At 48.2% G+C, this 26490-nt stretch overlaps 2 protein-coding genes across 3 annotated transcripts in view; one reads left to right on the forward strand and one right to left on the reverse strand.

Annotated features, from left to right (window-relative positions):
* UBTD1 (ubiquitin domain containing 1) overlaps positions 1-22670 on the reverse strand; it is a 57234-nt gene extending 34564 nt beyond the window's left edge. The window contains exon 1 of the mRNA XM_084749518.1: positions 21957-22670. Within this exon, the coding sequence (XP_084605644.1) occupies positions 21957-22026 (70 nt within the window). The 5' untranslated portion in view covers positions 22027-22670. The remainder of the gene's footprint in view (positions 1-21956) is intronic.
* Positions 22671-22805: 135 nt separating this feature from the next.
* MMS19 (MMS19 homolog, cytosolic iron-sulfur assembly component) overlaps positions 22806-26490 on the forward strand; it is a 36335-nt gene continuing 32650 nt past the window's right edge. For both annotated transcript variants that reach the window (XM_084749418.1, XM_084749419.1), the window contains exon 1: positions 22806-22975. In XM_084749418.1, the coding sequence (XP_084605544.1) occupies positions 22861-22975 (115 nt within the window). In that variant the 5' untranslated portion in view covers positions 22806-22860. The remainder of the gene's footprint in view (positions 22976-26490) is intronic.

Consider the following 26490-nt stretch of genomic DNA (forward strand, 5'->3'; position numbering starts at 1 on the left):
CCTGCTCAGATCCCACCTTCGCGTGCTTATGTCATCACCAAGAACTGGACTGTCCAGCAGAAGCAGAGATACAACACATGCTCGACTGCAGCTCTGGCTCTGGCAGAGATGCTCCAGCCCTGAGGAGGATTTTTTTTTTTTAATTCACTCACAGATAATCCTCAACAGGGATGGGGCCACAAGGATAACAAGGCTCTATCAGTGTCAATCTTCACGAGTCCGCTTAGCTGTGTGTCTCTTCAGGGAAGGCTTTCGAACCATTCACTCTAATTTCTCTGATCTTATACTCTGTCCAGATGTCCCCTACTTTCACATGGTGGCATTTGTTAATTTTAATTATTTGAATATCATGTTTCCCCACTATTTTGTGGGTCCTCTGAGGGTAGAACCCTATTTATCTTCTTTCACGGCAAGCCCAGGGTCAAGTACTTGGTCCAACATGTACAATGCAATGAACATCTGGGTCCCTGGCTGAGGAAGCTTCCATTTGCCAGGAGTACAAAGGCACAGCCACACAACTTTTTTTTCCACTTTCAATTCAACAGTCAACAGATGATACAATTATTCATTCATTAGAAAATAGGCTTTTTTAGGTTATTTGGCTAAACTATAGATTAATGTAAGAGTTCTGAGTATATTTATGGTAGAAAACCATAACAGATATATAACAAATGTTACTAGATTAATATGTAATTAACTTATACATTTGAGATGGGGGCTCTCACTATGCTTCCCAGATGGTCTAGAACTTTTGGGCTCAAGCAAGCCTCCAGAATTAAGAGGCTTTTTGAGAAGCTGAGACTACAGAACTACCACCAAGCTGGGCTTAGTTGAGAGTGTTTGACCTAATAATATTTTCAGTATGGGGGGTGTTTATCAGGACACAGCCTCAGTGTGAGTTAGGAACACCTGTATATGCTTCAGACAGGAGCAGATGCTGCCTTCATCCACACATGGCAAAGAGCCGCAAACCACTGGCTGGCCACCAAGGGCATAGGGCATTTGATCCAATGGAGACAAGACAGGCAGGGTACAGAAGAACTGTGTCTACTGTGGGCAAGTGACTGAGTAAAGTTACGTGCCCAGCAGTGGGATTACTCCACTTATCCCTCACAGCTATGCTATGAGCTCGGTGCCAGTCACCATCATTTAAAATATTTTAAAAAAACCTGAGGCATTAAGAGTTAAGGAATATGTCACAGGCAGTGGTAGCACACGTGTCTAATTTCAGCACTTAGGAAGTAGAGGCAGGTGAATGTCTTTGAGTTTGAGGCCAGGCTGGTCGGCAGAGGAAGTTCCAGGACACCCAGGGTTACACAAAGAAATCCTGTCTCATTGGAAGGGGGGTAGAGTTAAGGAATACAAGTTGGGCACAAATATTCTACAACTACAATCTTAGTACAGTCCCAGAACCTGAGAGGCTAAGGCAAGAGGATTCAAGGTCAACCTGGGTTATGCAGTTTTTAGCCTGGGCTGCACATTCTAAGACCCTGTCTAGAACAATGACACAGAAGTTAAGCAATACAAGTACTATACTTTGGATTTAAATTGTGCTTAGTTTGACCTACATCTGTGTTCCTAGCCACTAAGCTGCAAGGTTTCCCTTTGTAGCCTGATCATGGCTGGCAAGCCAGTGTTCACTGCACCTGTTTAAGTTCTTCTCTTAAGCTCCCAAGATGGGCACCATCCCCAAAGACCTTCAGTGCATCCCTTCAGGGCTGCATGAGATGAAAGACAAAGTTTCAGAGTACATATTTCTTTCTGATAGTATGTAGACACACACGTGTGTGCACGCCCGCACACAGACAGACAGACAGACAGACAGACAGACACACACACACCCTGATACCTAGCCATGTTTCATTTGAGAAGTAATGCTATATTAGGCAAGATTTTTAGCAAACTCTACTTTCGATAGTTCTATTTCTAAAACAATATATTCTCAAAACCTAAAATGTAATTATGATATTGAATATGTTTTTCAAATGTCACATTTGCCACAGTCCCCAGAGATCACAATTTATTCTTTCTCTCCACTGACAGTCACCACTCACAGATAATACAGGGCCTTCTTCTCAGAGCAGAAACAGCCCAAGTCAGTACAGAGTGTGCAGAGAAGATGGCACCAGAATTTAAGTGGGAAGACTGCTGCGGAGGGAAGTTAAGGCATTCAACAGCTGTTTCTCTTTTGGAAGCCCCTTTGTCAGGACAGCACCAAATAACAGCCCAGGGCTGTGGTTCTCAACCTATGGGTAGTGACCCCTTGGGGTTTGCATATCAGATATCCTGCATATCTGATATTTACAAATCACAACAGTAGTGAAATTACAACAACATAATTTTATGGCTGGGGGTCAGCACAACTTTATGAACCATATCAAAGGGCGGTGCAGCAGGAAGGTGAGGAGCACTGGGCTAGGGCCCCAGGAAGGCAGTTTCCTGTGAAAGGGCCGCTGGAGTAGGGGAATCCACAGGGAAGAAAATACTCCTACCACTCCCACCCAACTGTTCTCTGTGTTGCTTAGGGTATGGAGAACACAGTGTTCAACTCTGAGAACGACACTGTGGGGTTTCCTTAGCTGTGCTAGCAACAATTTGTGACAGCCAAATGGGGAACAGGAGACCAAGGTTGAAATGGGCTTTGGAGAAACCTGCCTCGCCCTCCTTCACCTCTCATCCTCCAATGCGAGGCAAGGACACGGCCAAGGCTAAGACAACAGCCATGGAAGTCAGACCAATAAAGGTTTCTAGTCTGATTTAACTTATTAATGGTGCTGGTGAAATTAAACATCTCTGAACTTTAGTCTCCCTCACCTATTAGAGGATGGATATATGCCCTTAGCTCAGTGGCTTACAAGGAGATAAAACAATACATGTAAAATGTTTTGTACCATGCCTGAAAGATTCTAAGTAACCTAGGAAGTATGAGTGTTAGCTTTATTATGTCTAATACTACGGTCGTTTCCCAGGAGGAATTTGGGCAGCTGGAAGGGCAGTCAACAGGCACCTGGCAGCCCTCTGCCTTTCATTTCCTATTTATTGTCACAAGTGACGGACTCTGGTTGAGGACACGAACAGCTGGGCAGGTCAGGGGAACACACAGCAGCTGCGTTTTAGGAAAAGTAACACGCCAAGGGGCCTAGTTTGGGAACGGGCTGGCACAGGAATTCAAACTCTGGCCTAGGGGGGTGGTCAGGGGTGGGAACAAGCAGCTCCCAAAGAGGCTCTGGGAGGGGAAAACAAACAGAAATAGCCAAAGAAGCTACAGGGTGAGGAAAACACACACTGAAGGAAGTGTGGGGCACTGAAAGCCAGGCTTTCCTGGCAAAGAGGAAGAGCAGGAGATTGAGAGAAGAGGGAGCTGGGAAGAACAATTCTGCATGCACAGAGAGGGCAGGGCGGGAAGGAGACCACAGCCTCCCCTTTCCCTGACTCTGGGTCTTTCCTTTCAGCCTTTTCTACCTCAACGGGCCCCAGACCAACAGGCCAGTATCCCGTCACTACCCCCACTCACCGTCTCCATCTGGGCCCTCTTCCTAGGCTGGTGGCATAACCAGATGCAACGGCATTTTATCATTACCCTTTCCTGGCATCTTGGGGACATGAGCACCATGGTTTTCGTAATGGGGAGCAGGCCATGAAGGCCAGCGTAGCTGGGCAGAGGAGTGGCCCCTCAGCTCCACAGCAGGACGTTAAGGGGAAGCTTGCCTACCCACAGGTTCTTCTGCACTGCCTTTCCCCCCTGACCCAGTGCCACCCTGACTACACTCACCGAGAGCAGTCATGGGAGACCAATAGAAGTCGCCTGGAATGAAGACCTAAAAGGTCACTCAGCCAGGCCTCCACACCACACCCATGCAACACACAGCACTATGTCATCTGAATGGGAGCATGGGGGAGCGTGGGTGGATCCAGTATCAAGTCACATCTTAGGTCACTGCAGGGGGTCACTGTGTAGCAGTGTCACATCAAAGGCCATGCTAACAAGATGCCTATACCTATAGGGCTTGCCATGAACAAAGCTTTGTCACTTACAGAACCTTTGACTCTCCCCAACTCTGTGTGGGACTGGGCAGATATTGTTCCCATTTTTAAGAGGAAGCTGGGGCCACTTGGCCGAGGTCACACTTCCTAAGAAGTAGAGCTAGTGGATGGCAAGATCTGCTCCCCAGCAATCTCCCCCTTTACCCCAGAACTTCCTTTTCTGCTTTGAAGACAATAATGTCTCTGGACTGTAAGCCAGAAACTCCAAACTTTCAGGCAGGGCTCCTGCTCCTCAGAGGGACAATCAGGGCTTGGGATGTAGCTCAGGGCAGAACACCTGCTTAGTGCACAGGTTCCAGCTCCAGTGCTACATGCACGCGCGCCAACACACACACACACACACACACACACACACACACACACACACACACACACTCACTCATACCATTTGAGACTAACCCTCCCCAAGTCTCCTACCATCTTCTCCCACAACTCTCCCCCTCACACTGCTGCAGCTAACCTGCCATTGGGTACCACAGACTTTTTCAATGGGCTTCTACACCTTTTGCACTTTTGCTCCCAACCCACCCCCCTCTGCCTGGCACGCTCTGTTCTTCTAAGTGACCTCCATCTTTCTCTATCCCTTCCTTTTCATTTCTTCCCAGAAGTGCCCTGACATCTGGCTGGCCATAGTGTCCGCACTCCGCCCCTAAGTTCAACAGTCAAAGTGCCCTTCAGGCCTTATCTGTCAGTGTCCCTCGTCAAAACACACACCTGCCAGCTCCTCCCTCTACCCCTGCTCAGTGTGCTCTTCCTTCCTAGCCCTTCTCTCAGTTCCTCCACAAAAGGTTCCATTCTCTAGCAGGCACACAGCATTCTGACTGGAGATGTGAGGACCTGACTTCCCTCCTGCCTGTCCTGCCCAAGGCCGCACATGAGTTCACTGCCTGGGCCCGCTGGGATCCTGAGGATGTTGGTACTGGTATGCTAGCTAGGTCATGAAGCAGGTTGATGAGTAAGAAGGTAGGGACTGGCTGGGCATGGTGGCACATGCATGTAATCTCAGCACTAGGGAGGCAGAGGCCAGTGGATCGCTGTGAGTTCGAAGCCAGCCTGGTCTACAAAAACGAGTCCAGGACAACGAAGGCTACACAGGGAAACCCTGCCTCAAAAAACCAAAAATAAACAAACAAGCAAGCAAACAAACAAATAAATAAATAAAAGAGGAGGAAAAGGAGGCTGGGACTACCAAGGGGAAGTCAAGAGCAGATGTTTAGAAAAAAAGAAATGTTACAGGTCCCAAAGACAGAACTACCTCCATTCCTGAACATCTTCAGGCCTGTTCTAGGGGCCAGTAGCCTCAGGGTCCTCCCTCCCTGGGCAAGCCTTCTACTAGGCAATAAGCAAGCACTGCCAAGGGAACTGTTTCACTGCCCCCTGTGTGTGGCTATGACATGTTCCACACACACTTGGTTTCCTTCCTGGAACCAGAATTCTCCAGAAGGCCTGCAGGAGCATAGAGCTTTAGAGCTGGGCAGCTCCCAGTTCACCTTTACTGGGACTGTCCCCAATATGCACAATGTTTGGACTGGCCTCCGCCAGACTTGTCTTATGTGACTGCATCCTGACTAGAGTTAGGAAGACTAACGCTCTAGGAATGCAGACTTGGGCGTGGAAAGACCTCAGTCCATCTGAGCAGCAACACACAGGACCTGTGAGCCTTGGCCAGAGCAGCCAGCGCGCACAGAGAGAAGCCAACCAAGAGCTGAGCAGCAGAGGGGGACTTCCCAGCGCACCAATCCTGCCTATGGCCCTTCCTGCCAAACTAAGCTAAATTCAGGTGGTTTGCATGACTTACTATCTTGGGGGTCCTAATCCAGCTGGGGTCTCCCTTTCAAGCTTTCCCAAGAATTCAAAGCAGGTGCTCCACAATGCTTGCTGAATGAAGGGAAGCTGGTCCTAGATTTGGGCTTTCCTATTTCTGCCAAGGGCACCGTCGTACTCCACAAAGACACTCCATAAAGTGAGGAACTCAGCCCCAGGCTGCTCAAATTAATGCACTTTCCTTGCCTAAAATGCATCCCATCCTCATTTTCATCTCTTCTTTGGGGCAAATCATCACTAAAAGGAAAGGCAGGCAGGAGCAGGCCAGAAATAACAGGCCTTCAAAGCACAGGGCAGACTGAAGCTGCAAATTGTGCCATCCTCTGACTGTCCTGCCCTGAGATCTCTGCCTTCTGCCACACCCCTAACCGGCCCAGGACGACCATCAGCCTCTACCAGGTCACAAAGCTAAGAACAATGTTAATGTGTCATTAATCCCAGAGACCACATACAAGGCTGGACCTAAGAATTCTAAAGCTGGAAGACACCTCAGGAGCATTTTGTCTAGCAGTTTTCAAAATGTGCCCTTTGTAGAACCCAAAGGCCTAAGTGTAAGCTTTGGAGGCCATTCTCCCTGGCTTCTCTCAGTGCAGTGTCCATTTGGTTGTATTTATTGAGCCTCTAGTGAATTACATCTGCAAGAGTTTCAGTAGTTAAAAATGTTTTAAGAATCCTGGTCCAGACCAACTCCATCACTCAGAGGAGAGTCAGACTCAATGCCTTATGTGGAGGACACAGGGGACTGGCCCTAGGATGCTCCTATCATACCCCACCCCACTGAACAGCTCACTCTGAGGTGACCCTGCCAGTATCAGCAGAAGGGTGATGCTGAAGAGCCTGACAATGCAGGCCTGTCCTGATGCTGGTCCTCTGCTATATATAGTTTCTCCCCCGAAATGACCTCACACAGTAGAAAGGTCTGTGGTGTGGCAAAACTGGCTGTGTCTATGAGCCCAGAGGAGGATTGTGGGAGAAAAGTACGTGGCAAATGGGAAGAGGAAGAGTCCTTGGGAAGAGAAGGTGCAGGAGCTGGCACTGTTTCAGACAACTCTGGTCAAAGTCTTGTCCTTGAACCAGGGGTATGGGAGGTATCAACCTGACACTTATGAGGTTGATGAGTGTTTAAATGAGCCCTATATCCTTTTTAAAACTTTTTAAAGATTTACTTATTTTATGTGTGTGAGTGTTTTGCTCATCTGTATGTCTGTGCACCACAAGCGTGCCTAACGCCCTCGAAGGTCAAAAGAGGACATTAAAACTGGAGTTATGGATGGCTTTGAGCTGCTGTGTGGGTACTGGGAATCTGCAAGACTCCAGGTCCTCTGCAAGAACAGTAAGTGCTCTTCACCACTGAGCCGTCCCAAGTCCCAAATCTTAAATGGTAAAACCACCGTGTACGACAGGTTCCAATCCTGCTCACTCACAATGCCAGGTGACTCTTCCCAAGTCACTTCATGTGTCTGCTTCCCTTGCACAAGCACTGGGGCTCCCATTTATCCAAATACCCTGACCACTATGCAAGAGCATCTATAATCTTGGTGTAGAAGAGCAGAGAAAGGGGTGGTGGTAAGAAGCGAGGTGAACATCAAGAGTGGAGACTCTGCAAGTGATGGCAATACAAAGATTTCTTCTTTGGTCTTCTAGCATTGTAATTTGCATTTTTATGAGTGCACCCTGCTTTTACAATAAAGCAAATTTTATTGTTTGTTTCCTTTGCCACCCGCACCCTCTTTCCAAGTCACCAACCTTTCTATAAACTATCCCCATTTATGCCCACTCTCTGCTCTTATTCTAATCCTGCCTCAACTCCTGCCTTGTAAGGAGCAAATTAGTTGCTTCCTTTGGAGGCCTTCCCATAATACCTTGAGTCTACAGGGACCTCCCTGACCTCAACTTCTTCTTCAATGTCTACACATTGCCTTTGTTTCAACTTGTCTATACTGTGTCAGTCAACACTGCTCACACAGCTGTTGTTTGAAATGCTACCCTGTCTTTGCCTTTGTTTCCTCCTCTAGGTAGTCCGTAAGCCATTACAGATGATGACATGACAAGTATGCCATGTACACATGTTTGTGAAGCAGGATGAACCATCACAAAGAACACAGGAAGCAGGTCATGTTTCCTATCAGGTGCCAGATGCATCCAATTCACACATCTGTACTGATCAGTGTCTTGACCCTCTAGGCCCGTAAGTTATTCTCACTGATTCCCCGACAATGCCAGTCCCTTTCCCCTCAGTGGATGCATCTGGACAAGCCTGTCGACCTCACAGGTTTTGGAAAACTACCACTTCATCTCTAAAACTGAGACTATCTATTATACCCAGATAGCATAGTATGGTGGGCAGACACATGAATGTGGCCCAAAGCTGGGCGTGGTGGCGCACGCCTTTAATCCCAGAACCCCGGAGGCAGAGGCAGGCCAATCTCTGTAAATTCGAGGTCAGACTGGTCTACAAAGTGAGTCCAGGACAGCCCTGGGGGTGAGGTGGGGAGGAGAGAACCCTGTCTTGAAAAACAACCACAACAAAAGACTATGGCCTAAGGCCATGGCCCTCATGCCAAAGGAAAGGTGCCATCAACTGCAGCAGGCTGAGTTCTTAGCCCAGGCCTTCAGGAGAAGTGCCTGATGGTCAAGAACCTGCTGGGCAGGCCCTGCGTCTTTCAACTGGGCACCTTCAACAGTAGGACAAAGCTGGGCTCAGCTTAACAGAAAGGGTTGGCTCCAGGTTACAGGCATTTCCCCAGAGAATGTGGCCTTTTGCATCCAAGGCTAGCCCAGCCTGACCCCTAGGGAAAGACCCCCAAAAAACAGGGTGAATAAGAGGAAATTTTTAAAGAAGTCTGGTAGACCATGAAAAAATTTACAATAGTAGTAAGTTTCTAGGCAAAGAATGTCTCCTATCTCCTCAGCAACCAGACCTGAACCAGGTCATGCCAGGAATATCACAGAGAGCAGGACCCAGGTGAACTCTGGGTTCTGTGGACGAGGCATGAGAGTTCAGAGGACAGAACATAAACAGAAGCAGGCCTGGGGCATAAACTGGCTGTGCAGAGCACCATGGGCTCCCTCGGGTACTGCCTCCTAGGTCCCTCTGGAGACCTGGCACTGGCCTGGAGGGGTAGATGTGGGTAGGAGAAAATTGATTTAAAAAAACAAGTCACAGGAGCTCAGCATTATTCAGCCTCCTTAAGGAACTGGAGCTAACCCTGTGTACTGTGCGCCCCTCACTTCCGGCAGAGTTTATAGAGGAGCGGTTTAGCAAAGCAGTTAGGCACTGTTGTTGCACAGCAGCTCTCCCACTGGCTGGGATATAACTCACTAGCGAGTGTCTGCCCAACAAGCACAAAGCCTGGCTCGGTCCCAATCCTCCAAAGTCTTGGTTTCCTCATCTGTTAGGCCCCTGTTAAGTGGAAGTGACAGGGCCTATACTACAAGACCAACGTGAAAACTAAAGACTGTGAATGTTAAACACTTGAAAAGGGGCTTATCAGGCCAAGCGTGATCCCAGCACTCGGGAGGCAGAGGCAGGCAGATCACTGTGAGTTCGAGGCCAGCCTGGTCTACAAAGTGAGTCCAGAACAGCCAAGGCTACAGAGAGAAATCCTGTCTCAAAAACCAAAAAAAAAAGAAAAAAAAAAAAAAAGAAAAAGAAAAGGGGCTTATCATAAATGTGGTAGAAAAGTAATCAATTGTACTGACTTCAGAGACGATTCCTGCAGCATGGGACAGAGCTTGGGAAATTAAAGTGTGTGAGTCTGTCACCAGAGAAAGGGTGCTTTTGCTAGGAAAAACAAAACAAAACAACATTGTATGTAACACTCCTTATTACAGAGCTACGCTTGGCCTTCCCCAGATGCTGGGGCCCTGGTGGTGGGAACATGGACTCATGAACATTGTTACAAATGCACTCTCTGGAACATTCAGGAGACACAGCACAAGAACTGGCAGAAGTAGGGTACTGTTAGTCACGAGTGGCAATGACGTCAGTAAACCAGCTATACCTGTTCAGAGACCAGTGAGCCCTTAGCTGAAATGAAGGTAGGCAGGTAGGGCAGAGAAGGAACCCAAGGCTGAAAGGATCAGGAAAAAATGGTCTAGAGCCCAAATTCTTCCATTCCATCCGTACTGTGTGAACCCCCCCCATGTCTCACATAGTAGTTACTAACACAAAGTGAGGAAAACTCAGCCGAGGGGGAGGGGCACTGCCACAGGCTGACAGACAGGTGTAAGTACTTACTACACGTACACCAACAGGAGGGGAGCCTCAGTCCACGTGCTGCTTATCAGGTATGGAGAGGTTCTGGTGACAATGTGTGACTGCAGCTGACCCACATCAGACAAATGAGCAAAGCTCCAAGAAGGAAGCCCCAAAGAGTCTCAGAAAGGAGTTGAGTCAAGCTGGAGGTAGGTCCCAGTAAACTGACTGCACTCCCCAGCTTTGACCTACTGAACAAGAAATGTCGAAGTCTGTTTGGAGACAGCCTAGAGCAGCCACTGGCTGCTGCTGAAATCACCAGCAAGGGTGGCCAGCTGGGAGCACTGCCAATGATTTGCTACTAATGAGAGCTGAAGTTCTCAAGTTTTTGTGAATGATTCACATTTTCAAAAATGAGGCTGATTTCAAGGCTATCTCCATAATAACATCACTGTCTGGCAACTTGCTTACAACTTGCCTTCCTGAATAAATGGAACTAGAAAGAATGGTAGCTAGCCAAGCGGTGGTGGAGCTCGCCTTTAACTCCAGCACTCAGGAGGCAGAGGCAGGTGATCTCTGTAAGTTCGAGGCCAGCCTGGTGAACAGGGTGAGTTCTAGGACAGCCAGGGCTACACAGAGAAACCCTGTCTGGGGGTGTCGGCGAGGGAGGTAGTTAACTTAGGGAATAACTGAGGATTCCGGTCTTGCATTTGAACATCAGTTGGTTATCTTAACTGGGTAAGGGGCAGATGGAGGACAGCCACCAAATACACAAGTAATAGTAAATAATAACAAAATAACTGGGCTGGAGAGATGGCTCAGAGGTTAAGAGCACTGGCTGTTCTTCCAAAGGTCCTGAGTTCAATTCCCAGCAACCACATGGTGGCTCACAACCATCTGTAATGAGATCTGGTGCCCTCTTCTGGCATGCAGGCACACATGCGGGCAGGGTACTGTATAAATAATAAATAAAATCTTTTAAATTACATAGTTAATAAGGTAGAAGATCTGGGGTAATAGACACCAAAGGAATAACATTTTTACTGTAATTACCATACTGTCACCAAGTCTTCCACTGTCATATCTTCCTCTAAAAGAACTCTACATTTGTGGGTTAAAGAAAACCCATGGTCAGTCCTACTATGCTCTCAATGCAGGGAGTCAGAGGGTAAGCACAGCAGACCTCCCAAGTTAAGAGAAGGAGCTACCTCTGTTCCTCTCAACCCTGGGAAAGATAGACAGCCTTCAAAGCACCAGACGCTCTGCCTTGGATTATCGGCAGTAAAAACCTAGCACCATTGTCTAACACGGGTGTGGGCACTCAGCCCATCACTCCCACTCACTATCATACTTAACCGAGTACTCTAAATAGTCACTCCGATCTCCACTGATGCAGAAGCAGAAGCTCTGCCCTGAGGATTTCACACACAGCAATGAAGCAATGGAGGGGCTGGAGAGACAGTGCAGCAGAAGAGCACTGGCTGCTCTTCCAGAGGCTCCAGGTTCAATTCCCAGCACCCACATAACAGCTCACAAACAGTCTGTTACTCCAGCTCCAGGGGATCCTATACCCTCTTCTGGCCTCCCTGAACACCAGTTCACAAACACAAATGCAGGCAAAAAGTGTGCGAGCACATACACACCGCACATGCACAGGCTTCTGCTGTTTGCTAGTAAATAACCTAGGGCAGCTCAGGACCCTTATCAAGTCTCGGTGCCTGGAAGAGAAAAGTGATTCCCGCTCAGCCTTCTGCCAGGAGGCTGTGGGGACCAAGCAGTACACAGTGGTTGAGAAAGCACTTTGAGAACTACAAAATGCTGAGCAAAGCAAGGGATCATTCATCTTACTAATCACAAAGAGTGACGCCTGATTCTGCAAGCACTTGACTAACGTGACTCCCTTGCTTCCTTCCCTTGGGAGTTTAAGAATAATTCAAAGGCTACAAAGCGTGGGCAACTCCTTTCTTCAAATCCCTGGCACATGGGAGTTGGGAAACGGGGGTTCACTCTGGGAGAAGGCAGAGGAAATAACAGCATTTACATTCTACTGGCATGGGTTTTTTGTTGTTGTTTTGTTTTTGTTTTTCCTCTCTCTCTTTAGGATCAAGATCTTGGCTGGGATTCCATTGCCTCCAGCATTAAGCCCTCAAACAGCAACCCAGGCACGTCTATCAAGTACCTACTATGTGCCAAGTGGATGCAGGCTGGGCTTTTGCTGCCTCTGAAGGTGTGGTCTGGGGAGGAAAACTAGACAAGGTAGAGGGAAGAGGAAAGCTCTCCAACAAAGAGTTGTAGACCTCACAGCTGTCATCCTGGGTACTTCCCATGGACAGGGCGGGACTACAGCAACACACATGCTGTGGCATGGAATTAAGCGTCAGGACCAACTGAAAGGATAAGCAGGCTACCAGGATGAGACTTGATAGGCTGTGACCATATGGTGGGGGAGGATGTCCCCTTCTGTCAAAGACCTAGGGGAGGGGAATAGGGTGAAAGAGGGAGGGAAGAAGGGAGGAGCAGGAGGACACAAGTGAGGGCTCTGAGCTCTGAGCTCATCAGGGTTTCAGTGTAGTGGTACGACAAGCTGTGTGGCCCTGGATGGAGAAGCTCTCTCTCTGGCACTGTTTCTTTCCCTATTTAAAAGATGATGACAGCAGCCTTTGGCTATTAGGACTCACCTGGATCCTGCACCTGATGCTAGTTGCATCTCTGAGTCCTCAAAAATAACCCAAAGCCTGTGGGCTGGCTCACCTGTCAGTCACAGGCTGCTTGCTGACCCTCAGGCACCTAGGCTTGGGCTCTGGAAATAATACACTCTTCACTCTAGACTCCTAGAACCAGCCTCTCAGAACAAACAGGGACAAGTGAGGAGCCATTCCATGGCACAGTACCACAGAGGCTCCGGCCCTTTCCTGATAGACTGTCTTGAGGGCAATAAAACAGGGTTGAGGTTGGAGCAAATATGGTGCACACACAGCTCAGTCTCCCTTTTGAACACTTTGAAAGCAAGGGAGACACTATCTTTGCAGGCTGAGAGGGAGGGAAAAAAAAGAAGAGTGCACACATGGCCTTGGGACTCACCCTACCTTCCCCCGTGGGAACTATAGGTCTACCCTTCTTGTTTGCAAAAGGAGCAGAAGACAAGTGGCTCTCTAGGCCTGATGTAAAGTGACATTTAGAAGCCAGACGAATTATTAGAACACAGTAATGTATCTTTCCCAACCACCAGCCATGGAGTTAGAAACCCAGAAGCAAGGCAGATTTCTGACCAAAGGAGATTCTGGCCGACACCCAAGCTTGTGTATTTTACCCTCTGGAATACTTCTCAGGCTTCAAGTTTGGATCTACTACCCTTTCTCTAGACCTAAGAAACTCTGTTTCCCTGGGAAACTGCAGAAAACTTTATGAGCCCAACAGAAATGTCCACCACTTAAGAAGAAACCATTAGTGTGGATAAAGATACAGAAACAGAATAGCAGAACAATAAGGTATCATTTCTCTTTTTGAAAGGACACTTTGACACATGCTACAATATGGATAAATACTAAAAATATGCTAGATCGGCATGGTGCCACACTCCTGTAATCCCAGCACTCAGAAGGCAGAGGCAAGGTACTTAACAAATACGAGTTCACAGCCAGCCTGGACTACAAGTTTTAGGCCAGTCTGAGCTATAGGACTACAAGTTTTAGGCCACTCTGAGCTATAGAGTGAGACCACCTCTAAAAACCAAATGGGTCACAGCTAAGTGGTACGGCACTTGGCGAGCATGTGTACAGTCCTAGATGCCATCCTTGGTCCTATTAAGAACTAAAGTACATCTTATGGGTATGGTTAGTTGACACGGGGTTTCAGCGCAGCCCATGCTGGCCTCAGACTTGCTATGTACCCTAAACTGACCTCGAACTCCTGATTCCTGTGCCTCCACTTCCTGAGGCGTGCATATTAACTAGGTTGTTTATTAAGGAGGGGAAAGTGGCCACTAACTTTCAGGAAGAAGACTAATAAGCAAGGTTCATAGGTAGAATCACCCTAACAGCCCAGCAGTGGGAGCACTCGGGTGGGAATCCTCAGCCCTGGGCCTCAGAGGTACTCACACTGTTAGACACAGTTACAGGAAGGACAGCTCAGTTCTGCCCTGTCAGTTTTGATTCGTTGGTTTTTCAGGACAGGGTTTCTCTTTGTAGTCTTGGCTGTTCTGGACTCCCTTTGTAGACTAGGCAGGCCTCAAATTCACAGAAATCCTCCTGGCTCTGCCTCCCAGGGTGCTAGGATTACAGGCATGTGCCACCCGGCTCTGCCCCATCACTTTCTCACCACCCAGAACTCTCTTCTTGTTGATACAAAGCTTTTGAGCAGACCTGTTGCAGTTCCCACTCCCACCAAGCAGGTGCTTTACAAGGCAAAGTTACAAAAGGATCTTTATGCTGCTTCTATCTTACTCAGGAGAGTAGCAATCACTTCAGTGATTCCCGTCCATAACAGGTTTTAAACTGGACCTTTTATAGTTGTGCACCTTAGAAAGAGTCAGTGGATATGTCTTTGTAAAATCCTGTAGCTCTGAACAGAAACCGTCTAAGTTCACAAAGGCTCCTTTTCATCCAGAGTCTGCGAGGTCAACAGAGAGACAGTCTCTCCATTATACTAACAGGGAAACTGAGGCTCATTCAAAGCCACACAAACTAGCATGGCGAATAGATCCAAAGCTTTTCCTACCAATGTCAGATGAAAACCTGGATTGAGACCATGGAAAGAATTTAAAATTATTTAGCTAACCGTATCCTCATAATTTCTTGTTGCAGTAAATTACAAATATGGTCATATATGTATATACATCTGTGTAATGGTCATATATGTACATACATGTGTGTGTACAGCTTATATATACATCTACACAGAGAGGATAAATAAAGCATAAAGCAAATGACCTGCCCTACAAACCCAATGATGAGTGTAGCAGACTACCTGCTCCCCCTTTCTGAACACATTTGACCTTGACTACTCCTGCACTTCTTGACCTCAAACAGGATCAATACTTGACAGAGCCCACACAGTTTTGATACAAGATGCCACGTATCTCTGTGAACTAGGTAGGGAGCAGATACATCTTTGTTCTCCTTTTTAATAGCTGGATAAGAAAAAAAAAAGAGGTTTAAGAAATCTCTAGGTTTCTTTTCAGCTCTAAAATCCTATGATTCTAAAAATGCTCTAACAAATCAATGGTGACAAGACCTGGAATCCACATTGCTTGACTTCCTGCCTCACATCCTATGGGGCCACCTCTTCCCTACCCTGTGAGTTATGGACTATGAACACCGAGGGAGCCTGCACACATCAAACAACAGTGCTCCTGGCTAGTTAGGACCTTCACAGTGGCGGCGCTCTAAAAGGTGCTCTACGTCTCCCAGCAGGACGCTCCAACTGAGAATCACACCCCAGGCACTAGAAGGCATATCCATTCCTGGGTAAGGGGCATGCTGGTCCTAGGCCCTCTGAGGTTGTAGCCAAGGTCCCTTCCTCAGAATACCTGCTCTAACACAGGCAGGCTCATTTAGATCCTCTGCAGATTCCACTAACTCTGCTACACGCTAACTCATCCAAGAAATACTAGGCACCTACCATGTTAAGCATTGCTCTTGGCACTCAAGACCAAATCTCTGACTACACAGAGGAAGAGGATGCAGTCAATATGGAGTGATGATATAGATTATGAAGGAAAACAGAACAGGGAAGGGAAACAGATAATGCCAGGAGCAAAGGGAGGAGGAACGATTTTCCAAAAGGATGGCCTGGGAGGGCAAAGGAGAGGATGGACCATTTCAGATTTCAAGGGGCTGGAAGGGGGAAATGAAGAGAAGAGATGCCTAACAAAAAGTAAATGGGTGCCTTGTAGGCCCCGACACAGACACGGGATAAGCTGAGGAGTCACGGGAAGGGCTGAGCAAGAGAGTAGTAAACTCTGACTTACAGTTCACAGCATCACTCTGGCTGCTGAGGGAGAATCTGTCTGTTAAGAGACAAAGGAGGAAGCAGGAGGTCAGTTGAGAGGCCCATGATGGCTCATTTAGCCAGGGTGAAGTCAGTACGGAAGGGAGAGAGTCAGGTTCAGAATACATGGAGGGCAAAGCCAACAGGATTTATTGATTAAATGGATATGGAACATGAGACAACAAGGGAAACTTGAGAGTTTTGGGGGCCTGAGAAACTGAAAAATGAAGTCACCAATAACTGAGACAAAAATAACCCTGGGGGGCAGGGTAACAGAAGTGGGGATTTGGCCTGACTTGGATGAGTAAATGTGGGAAACCATTGGGATGTAGAGGTATAGAACAAATCTTCAAGGCTAGAGTTGGAGAGGATGGGTCAATTATAAACGTGGACGTCACTGGCATATATAATATGTAATAGCTATAAGCATCATCACATGGTAACAATATGCAACTTTCTTGTGTTTATTGTCTGTACCTCCAAGACTGTAAGCTCTGTGTGGCTAAGGACCGTGCCTGTCCACAGCCAGCAAGGTGCCTGCCGCTCAGTAAATATTTACTGAGCAAATGGAGAAGCTGCTCAATTAGTCCTTTGAGACTAGCCACAGCCCCCACAAGAAGCAGACTCCCTGCAACCACAGAGCTAAGCCCAGCCAGGCTGAATCAGGGCCCGGGGCTCTGCCCCCTGAGCTTGGGCGTCCAGAATGTAAGTGGATCCACCTGGCACATCACAGGGTCAGTCATTTGGGTTTCAGCCCTGCCACATTCTCAAAGGGTGGGGCCATGCAATAGACTGGCCTGTTCCACCACCTCGATTTCTCTTGCCATGACTGGGGACCCAGTTGCTGACTTGGGTGTACCTGAGGTACTGTGTGGGAAGTACCCTCCCCAGGAGTAAATCCTCAAGTAGTCTTGGAAGCATCTAGGCAAGTCAGTATCTAGAAAAAGGGAACATGAGCCTACTAGGGATGTATTCAGAGCAACAATAAAAATATATCTTTAAAGGGGCTACATAGTAAGAAAAATTAAGGACTATGTCTCAATGAATGTATTTAAAAATACATTCGTTTCTTTGACATCTATAGTTGTCAGATGTCACTAAACAGTCAAGAGTACAATAAACGCATGCTATTCCTTTTCCCAATCACTAGTATTCGAATGAATTCCACGTAGAAACTGAAACAAATGTGGCTAGTAAACAACACTTATTTTGGGGCCAGAGACATCGCTCGCTCAGCAGTCCAGAGCACTTGCTGCTGTCCCAGAGAACCTGAGTTCAGTGCCTAGCACCCACACTGGATGGTTCACAACCGTTGGTAACTCTAGCTCTAGGAGAGCCAACACTCTTCTTGCTTCTGTGAGGACCTATAGTCACAAGCACAATACACATAAACAATAATTTATTTCTATTTAAAAACAAAACAGTAACAATCAGGCCAGCAAGATGGCTCAGGAAGTGAAGGATCTTGCCATCACTACCAAGCACCAGTGTTTGACTGCCACAGACTATATGGTACCCAGAGAGAACTGACTCCAGCAAATGTCCTCTGACCAAGACTCCTTGACCAGGGGCATTGAGCCTGTTTCACTTGTCAAATGACGGAGAAGACAGAATTAAGGACCAAGGGTAGCACTATAAGGTGCACTTCACTTTAATAACTCCCGTTTGGAACGATCACCTTTAGGAATATGATAAAACAGCACAAATGTCCTTGAATAACTTTGTCCCCTCTGACAAATTAGATATGTGGCTCAGAGGTGCTTGCTGACATGCCCAGGTCAGAGGCCCAGGGCCACACTTCAGGTTCTTCCTCTTGATTTGTTGAGGTTGTTTTGTGTTTTGAGACAGGGTCTCACCAGTAGCCCTGGTTGGCCCAAAACTTAGGATGTAGACAAGTCTGGCCTCAAACTCAGATTCTCCTGCCTAAGCATGCAGAGTGCTGGGACTCAACAGGTGTGCCGTCATGTCTGATCCCCCGCCTCCCTCTCTCTCTCTTTGGTTTTTTGGTTTGGTTTTTGATTTTTCCAGACAGGGTTTCTCTGTGTAGTCTTGGCTGTCCTGGACTCACTTTGTAGACCAGGCTGGCCTCAAACTCACAAAGATCCACCTTCCTCTGCCTCCCCCAGTGCTGGGATTACAGACATGTGCTACTGCACAGTGACTCCTCCCTTTCTCCTTTAAAAAATGCTTTAGCTGGGTGTGATGGTGTACACCTGTAATCACAGCATTTGGGAGGCAGAGGAAGGCAGATCTCTGTGAGTTGGAGGCAAGCCTGGTCTACAAAGCAAGTCTAGGACAGCCAGGGCTATTACACAGAGAAACCCTGTCTCAAAAAAAAAAAAGTAAAGTTCTTAACAAATGTTTTGCATGTATTTGTGAGTGTGCACGCACATATACACATGTATACATTGTTCTGGACATGAGTGTGGAAATCAGAGAAAAAGGTTCAGAAAGTTGTCTTCCTGGGGGCTAGAGAGATGGCTCAGCAGCTAAGAGCACCAACTGCTCTTCCAGAGGTCCTGAGTTCAATTCCCAGCAATCACATGGTGGCTCACAACCATCTATAATGTGATCTGATGTGCACTATATACATAATAAACAAACACATATTAAAAAAATAAAAGAAAGAAAGTTATCTTCTTCTATCATGTAGATCTCAAGGATTAAAATTGGGTGGTCAGGCTTGGTACCAAATGCCTTTACCTGCTGAGCCATCTTACTGCCTTTGGTTCCCTGTCTCTCTCTCTATTCAGAACAAAGGAAAGTGAAAGTTATGGTTCAGTTACAGGGAAGGGTCAGGCACACCCTGCACCCTCTGCTGGGGATTCAGTGGAGGGTCCTTCACATTATAAGCCAGGGTTCTAAGTCTGAGCCACCCTGCAGTTCTAGGCATTAGTCTTACAACATGAACCTATGTCCCTGTTAAAAGGTAAGCCACAGATGTTACAGGATGCCAAGTACACACTGTGACATTAAGAGGGATTCCTTCCCTTGTATCAAATCTGTCATCCTCCAGGGTAGCCCTCGGCTTTGGACTATGAATAAAGCTATTCATAGCAGGGTCCACAGAATTAAAAGAACCATTCACTAGCAGGTAAAAAAAAAAAAAAGTAGAGATATACTTCAGCAAAATGTTTGCATAAAAGATTAAAGTGGCAGGATGAAGTGAGGTTAGCTTTCTACAGTAATAGACACTGAGTGCTTCCTCTGTAGGAGCCACTGTGCTAAGTGCTGACTCTGTGTACACATGGTTGTGTGAGTGAGTGACAGAAACAGACCGGCACACAGCAAAAGATAGACCCCAGGTCTCCAGGCTTAAAGTGGTGGCTGCTGATGGAGGACTGTGAACTTCAAAGGCATGACTAATAACATAGAGCAGGTAATTGTTGAGAAAGTGGCACAGGTAAGTATCTGTAGTTCTCAGAAGCAATCATTCTGAGGGGATGGGGGGCTTCCAGGCCAGGTGCTTCAGGGGATGTGGATATGAGCAGAGGATGTGATACTCACGTATGAAAATGTCAAAATTTTAACCTATTGTTTTGTATGCTAATTTAAAAAAATTAAAGGTGGGATATGGTAGTAGACTCCTGTAATTGCAACACTCTGGAAACTGGAGAATTCAAAACCAGCCTAGGCTACATGGCCACACTAGGTACATAGGGAATTTCAGGCCAGTCTGCTTGCACTATATTGTGAGGCTACATCTCAGAAAAAAAGAAATGAAAACAAAGGAGATAGATGGATGGATGAATTTGGGATTTTGAGGTATACTCTGAAGAAAGGCTCTCATAAAAGGGAAATGGTTTATGCTAACATTGCTGGCCTTAATGTCAGGGAAGAGGAAGGAATCAGTTCTGAAAGGACCAGGCCAGACTTGTACAGAGATAGAAGGTACAGAAAAACTTTTGAACATAAAATTTTCAGTCTAGACACACGGTGGCTTCTAGAGGAACACTGACTGTGTGCAGTATTAGAAGAGCAAGTAACTGATGGAGAGCGCTCGCTGCAGCCTGGGGGAGTAGATGGGTTTGAGATGGCTGCGAGCGAAGGAAGCAAGTGAGAAGGAGCATGTTTGTAAGATCTGCTGATGGAGAACCTAGCAGCCCTGTGACTCGCTGTCAGAAAGATGCGGACAAGTCAGCGGAGTAAAGGAGAGGCAAGTAAAGAAGTGCAGCGCTTGCTGTAGAGGGGCTGGGCCTGAGGATAACCACAGCACCTATGTCTACCTAGACATGGGGGTCTGGGAATCAAGCCGGTCACTAGGAGACAGGGGTCTTTTTCAGGGACAAAGAGTTGTGCAACAAAGTAAACTATCTCTTGGAGGGAGTGTAATGCGAAAACCCAGAATGTCAAATTGATCCACAGGTATCTAACAGGCTGAGGGTGGGCAAGAATAATCAGAAAGGACAACTGGAGGCTAGAGTGATAGCCTACCAACTCAGTGGTGGAATGCTTCAGCAAACTCCTGACTCTCAACACTACAAGAAAAAATGAGAAAGGAAGGAAGCCAGGATAAAGACAGCAGAGAAAGGAAGCAGTGTGGAGGAGGTTTGAGGTAGGAAAGGGTAGTCAACCATGAAAACATGCTGCAAAATCAAGGACAGTGCATATACACACACACACACATACATATATGAAGTATCTGTTGAATGAATGAATGAATGAATGAATGAACAAACAAAAGGCTTTGGTCAGAAGAATGGCCAGGGTTGCTTTCAAGAGGATTTTTGGTAGGTTTTACCCCATCCTCCTATGAAATTGTTTTTGCTTGCACGAGTCATCCTGCCCACCACACAGACATGCTGCCCCCATGGCTCTCCCCCTCCTCCTTCCCAGTTTCCCCAAGCAAAACAACACACCTTCAGTGTCAAAGCAGACAGGAAACTCCAACTAGAGTTTCCACTTCATTAACAACTGCGCCTGTGGCTCCTCTTACATAAAAGAGGTATGTGGTAACAAGGAGGAAGAGAAGGGATTCCAGACCCAGTTGCACTTCTAACTAGCTGTGTGACTTAGGAGAAGCTGCCCAACCTCTCTGGATCTGCGTTTTTTACATAGAAGGGAGGCAGCTCTGGAAATTCGGACCAGTCTTGAAGGGCCCTTTGTGCTCCACAGTTTATTATTTGCATAAGTTCCTTGCAACACCCTCAGAGAAAGGAGTACAAGACCCAGGGAAATGACCCTCAGCCGCAGCGCCAGGACAGGAGGGGTGTACCAAGAAAGTAAGAGAGTGACGCGCTGTTGGAGCTTCGCAGACTGCCAGAGAGCAGAACCCACTCTCATGGCTGAGAGGGATCCCATTCCAAGGGATGAGAAGGTTCCTAACAAACACGGAAGGCAACGCTCACCCCGCACCCCACCTTTCCTAGACTCCCAGACGGCCGGGAGACTCGAAAAAGCCCTGCGGAGGGCTGGGTGGAAATAAAGATTTCCACTCCATGTTTCTATACTGCTTTCGCAAGTCGGATTCCCGAAGACACGATCCGCAACCCGATAATGACACAGTGAAGGAGCGACTATGTTCGCCTCGCTCGTTCCGACTTCTGGGGACGCCGGCTGCCCACGCCGCGCCCCGACCCCGGCTGAGGCTGCCAGACCAGAGGCGCACTCGCCTGGCCCCCTCCGCTGGCCTCGCCGAGGTCTGGAAACATTTCCTGCCCCCGCCCCCACCCCCAGCTTCCCGGTGTGAGCGAGTTGGCCGCTCAGCCGGGTCAGCGCTCGCAGTTACCCCAACTCGCTTTCCAGCCAGCCCGCGCCGGGGAGGGCCCCGTCTGGCTCCGAGAAGCCATGGGGGAACCCAGGCACCGGGCGCCGAGCGAGGTCGCTAAGGAACCCCAAGGTTCGGGCAAGGCAGGGGCCAACTGGCGGCGCTTCGGGACCCCGTTGCCTTTCCTGGCGTTACCTGCTCGCTTGCGGGGGTGTCCCGGAGCAGCCGGCCTCTCCCGGCGCTGTCTCCCCACGCAGTTGCCCATGCTGGCTTCTCAGCCGGTCCCCATGCACCGGAGACGGCGGGCGGCCGGCTGCTCCTCCACGCTGCTGCCCCGAACGGCGGCGTCCCAGGGTCAACGGCTCCCGCAGCCCGACATCGGGAGCGCCTGGATCTCCCCTGGGGCGCGCTCTGTCCGACGCCGGCTTCACCACAAACTTTGCGGGCCAGGGGAGAGGGAAGTGGCCAGGCCAGGGGGGCCCGCGACAGTGACCGGCCAGAGAGCAGCCCGGGTGGAGGGGTGGAGGGGTGGAGGGAGGGGGCGGACACCGCCGCAGCTACTCCTGGATCACTCCGGGCTCCCAGCTGGGGCCGGCCCCCCGGAGCCTGTCACTCACCTGCCTAACCCCGCCCCGGCCCGGCCCCGCTCCCTTCCTCCCGCTCCGGTTGCCCGCGCCACCGCCTCCAGCCGCCCCAGGTGCGCATGTGACCGACGGCACCGCCCCTCGGGCCGGGCCTGGTTTTCTCATTGGCTTCCCCTAGGGTGCGCACCGCCCCTCGGCCCCACCCAGCCAGGTGCCCGCCCCGCCGTCCGTCTCCCCGGGAGAGCGGCCGGGAATTAGGCGCCCTCAACCGCCCCGGCTGCGTGCCCAGCAGTCGCTTCCCCTCCCCGAGCCGCGCCCCGGTCCAGGCCCCGCCCTCTGGGGCGGGGCCGTTAGGTCCCTCATGGAACCGCCTGGCCCAGAGCCGGCAGGCACGTGACCTAGAAGTGCCCCGCCCCCGAGGCCTGCGCCCACCTATTGGCTGTGGAGGCGCGTGCGCGGAGAGGCGCGTCTTGTGGCAACACCTACTTCCCCTCCCACGGTCTCTGGCTCGCGTCATGGCTGCCGCCACCGCTCTAGAGGAGGCAGCGGCGCCTATGAGCGCCCTGTGTGGCCTCGTGCAAGACTTCGTCATGGGTCAGCAGGAGGGGCCCGCTGACCAGGTGGCTGCAGGTATGGCAAGCAGCGCTGCGAGGCTTCTGCAGGGGCCGGACCTCAGGGAGCGGCCTCAGCACCAGCGCACGGCGGGAAGGGTGTGAAAGGAGAGATGATTGTGATTGGTCCTCTGGCTACAGCTCTAACAAGTTAAGAGAGTCGCTTGCACCCTCCCTAAAGCTTCCTTTGCATCCCGCATCTCGCTGTAGTCCATAGAGAATCATTACATTTCTCCGATGAGGACCCCCGAGGCCACGCGAGAGTAGTAAGACTTGTTAGGGCATAGACCGGCCGGAAGTGGAGCTGGGACTTGGACTCGGGTGTTCAGGTCCAAACCAGGTGCTTGCACCGCCGGATCGCGTTATTCGTGGAGTGTTAACGTGAGAAGGCAGGTTCCAAGAGTTACACTCCTGTCTCTTACCTTCCTCGAAGTAGCGTGAGCCACGGCTGTCTGAGTGGTTGTAATTGGATGGAGGAGGGGAGGAGCCAGTCTGGGTCTGGGTCAGTGGGCGTGTCTTTTAAGGCTTCACTCACCTTAGTAGGGTTTTTTGTAAATTATCCTCATGACTTTAATATCTCATTTGTTAACCTTCTTCCCCAGAGTTCCAGTTTCAGGAATCTTTTAGTTCCACGTTTATCCAGGATTTGAACAAATAAAATTCCAGGAAGCCTACTTGGAATTCATTCCGAATGTTGAATCAGATTTAAGAAATGGAACACAAAATAGATATAGATACAAGATATTATTTTTTTATTTACTTTTGGAAATGTTATGTGCTTGGGAGGAGAAGGTGTTGTTTGCAAGCTGAACTTTTGGAATATATGAGAAATGAACTTCTAGAAACACATGCTAGTCTTTAGCAGTCTTTCACTTTCATTCTGCCATTCTGTTGTTACTGAGCACATATTTTTTTCCTCCCAGAATGAAAAGAATTTGGAACAAAAATACAAATCGAATACTATCTATGGCCACCAAAAGATTATAATGTAGTGAGAGAGGCAACTGTGTTGTAAGAGGGAAGTATATGATTTGGAAGCATCAAGGGGCAAAAGTGCCTGCTATTGGCTGAGTTTGGTAGTGCATGCCTTAAGTTCCAGGATTTGGCAAGTTTGCTAGTGAGTCCTAGGCCAGCCTCAGCTACTGTGTGAGCCTCTGTATCAAGCTAACATTTTCAACTTTACCAAGTATGGTCTGTTATGAAGTATTATCAATTTATTTTCCCCAGTATTTTACTATGGGAATTTCCTAGCATTTAACAAAACCTAAAGAATTTTATTTATTTATTGTTTTGCAGGGTTTTTTGTTTTTGTTTTTGTTTGTTTTGAGACAAGCTTTCTCTGTATAGCCCAGACTGTCCTAATACTCTCTTTGTAGACCACACTGGCTTTGAATTAGAGATCCCAATGCCTCTGCCTCCCTAGTGCTGGGATTAAAGGAGTGCACCACCCCTGCCTAACTTAAGAATTTTTAAAGGCGCACACACCCACCACTTAGAGCCTATCACTAACATTTTTTCTGTAATTTGAATTATCACATACTTACCCATTTAAACTGCAGATATCAATACATTTATCTGTAATTACTTTAGAGTACTCATCATTGACTAGTGTTTATGGTTTATTTAGAGGTAAAACTTACATTCAATGAATTATATCAGGAACTTGTTTTGTACAGAGGCATATATTTTGTATATATGTGTATTTATACACACACAAACACACACAATACTGTTCTTCCACATTTGTGCATTCTTGGAACAATAATTTTGGACTTTGGGGATGCATAACACATCTGGAAAAGATGACTTAAATTAACTGCCTACATTCTTATATTTTTGTAAAATACATTTTGCTTTGTCTAAAAAAGAAAAAGAAAGAAAGGAGCCTAAGCTTTCGTATGGTTTAAAATAAACTCTGCAGCACCTATGTAAGTGAACCCTGTTGTGATTTATTCTCAGTCTTACGGATCATATTCGTCGTTAGGCTGTGGTAACTGGATGGTGTTGAGCTACCTGCAGCATGTGATGCCCTTTCTCTATCCTGAGTCAATCTGTGTTCATACTGAGCACGTCAGGAGGAAGGGCCTGTGATCAGAAAGGAACTGCCAACTCTGCTTAGCACCCGGGTGGGCGAGGGTTCTGGTAGAAATAGTTGTCAGCTCCCAAGAACTTGCAAGTACTATAAGGGAAATGAAGGGCCGGGGCATACACCGGCCCAGGTGTATGAAGGCCTCTCAAGCAGACATTCAGAGACAGCCAGTGCGTGGTCTCAGCCTCCATTCTCACCGCTGACCTCTTGGACCTCTAGTTCCCGGCACCAGCCTTCATTCTCCACTTCCTGAGTGCATTCCTTCCACTTCCTTCCGTTAGCTCCGTCTAATCCAAATCAGTGCTGTTCCTCCAGGATTTCCTTTATGACCTTGGCTAGACTGCGTCTCACTTCCCACTCTGTAATGGACCTCCCACCCATTCGTGCACTCACTAGCAGATTTGTTTCACCAGTGTGTGGACATACCCGCATCTAACCCTACTGTTTCTACCAGCAGAGTCCCCTGAAACTATCGAAGTAGATACATCATAAACTTACTTAGGAGCCAGTAAGGTGGCCGAGTGAGTAAACGGTGCTTGATATCCCGAGTTCAGTCCTCTGGACACACACACATGGTGGAAGGAGAGAACAGATTCTCGAAAGTTGTCTTCTGACCTCCACATACACAGGATGTGACTGGAATTAAAGATGCAGGAAGATGGGGCTGGAGAGATGGCTCAACGGTTAAGAGCACTCACTTGGCTGCTCCTCCAGAGGACCCTGGTTCAACTCCCAGCACCCACATGGCAGCTCACAACTGTCTGTAACTACAGTTCCAAGGAAGCTGACACCCCACACACAGATATGCATGCAAGCAAACAACGATACATATAAAGTAAAAATAAATAATTAAAAAAAAAAGATGAGAAGAATCTGTTGAATTTGAGGCCCAGTTACCTCTAAAACCTGAGGGAAATGAAGAGTGTCCTAGATGAACCCAGTGTTTTGAGCCTGAGGCCAGGAAAAAGAAGTAACTTTATCCAAAAGCAGGCTGGGAAGGGAGCTGATCTTGGACGGAGCAATTTTTGGACATGCTGCATTTTTAGATAATGGATATAGGTACTTTTCCTCCTATCACTAGGGTTTTCTGTTGTATTTTGCTACATTTTTGATTGCCAGAAGCAACCACTATTCCTCGAGTGGAATTACTGTTAAAAAGTAAAGAGTAGTTGTGGAGAAATGAGTGTGGTGTCACCAGAAAGGCTGTGCTTGGATTGTGAGACAGGGCCTCGTGGCGTCAGCAGGCTGGCCTCACGCTGCTTGAGTAACCAAGGGTGAGCTTGTGCTTCTGACCCGGGTGCTGGGGTGATAGGCGCGAGCCATATAGTGCTGGACGTGACCTCAGGGCCTCTTTCACCAGGTGAGCTCTTGCCTGACCGGGCCCCAGAAGGGGCCTTGCTGCGAGCCTGGCTGGAGCCTCTTCCCGAGGGCCTTCCTTCCATTCT

This window comes from Acomys minous (assembly GCF_964271855.1).
Source record: "Acomys minous genome assembly, chromosome: 2".
Taxonomy (NCBI): Eukaryota; Metazoa; Chordata; class Mammalia; order Rodentia; family Muridae; genus Acomys; species Acomys minous.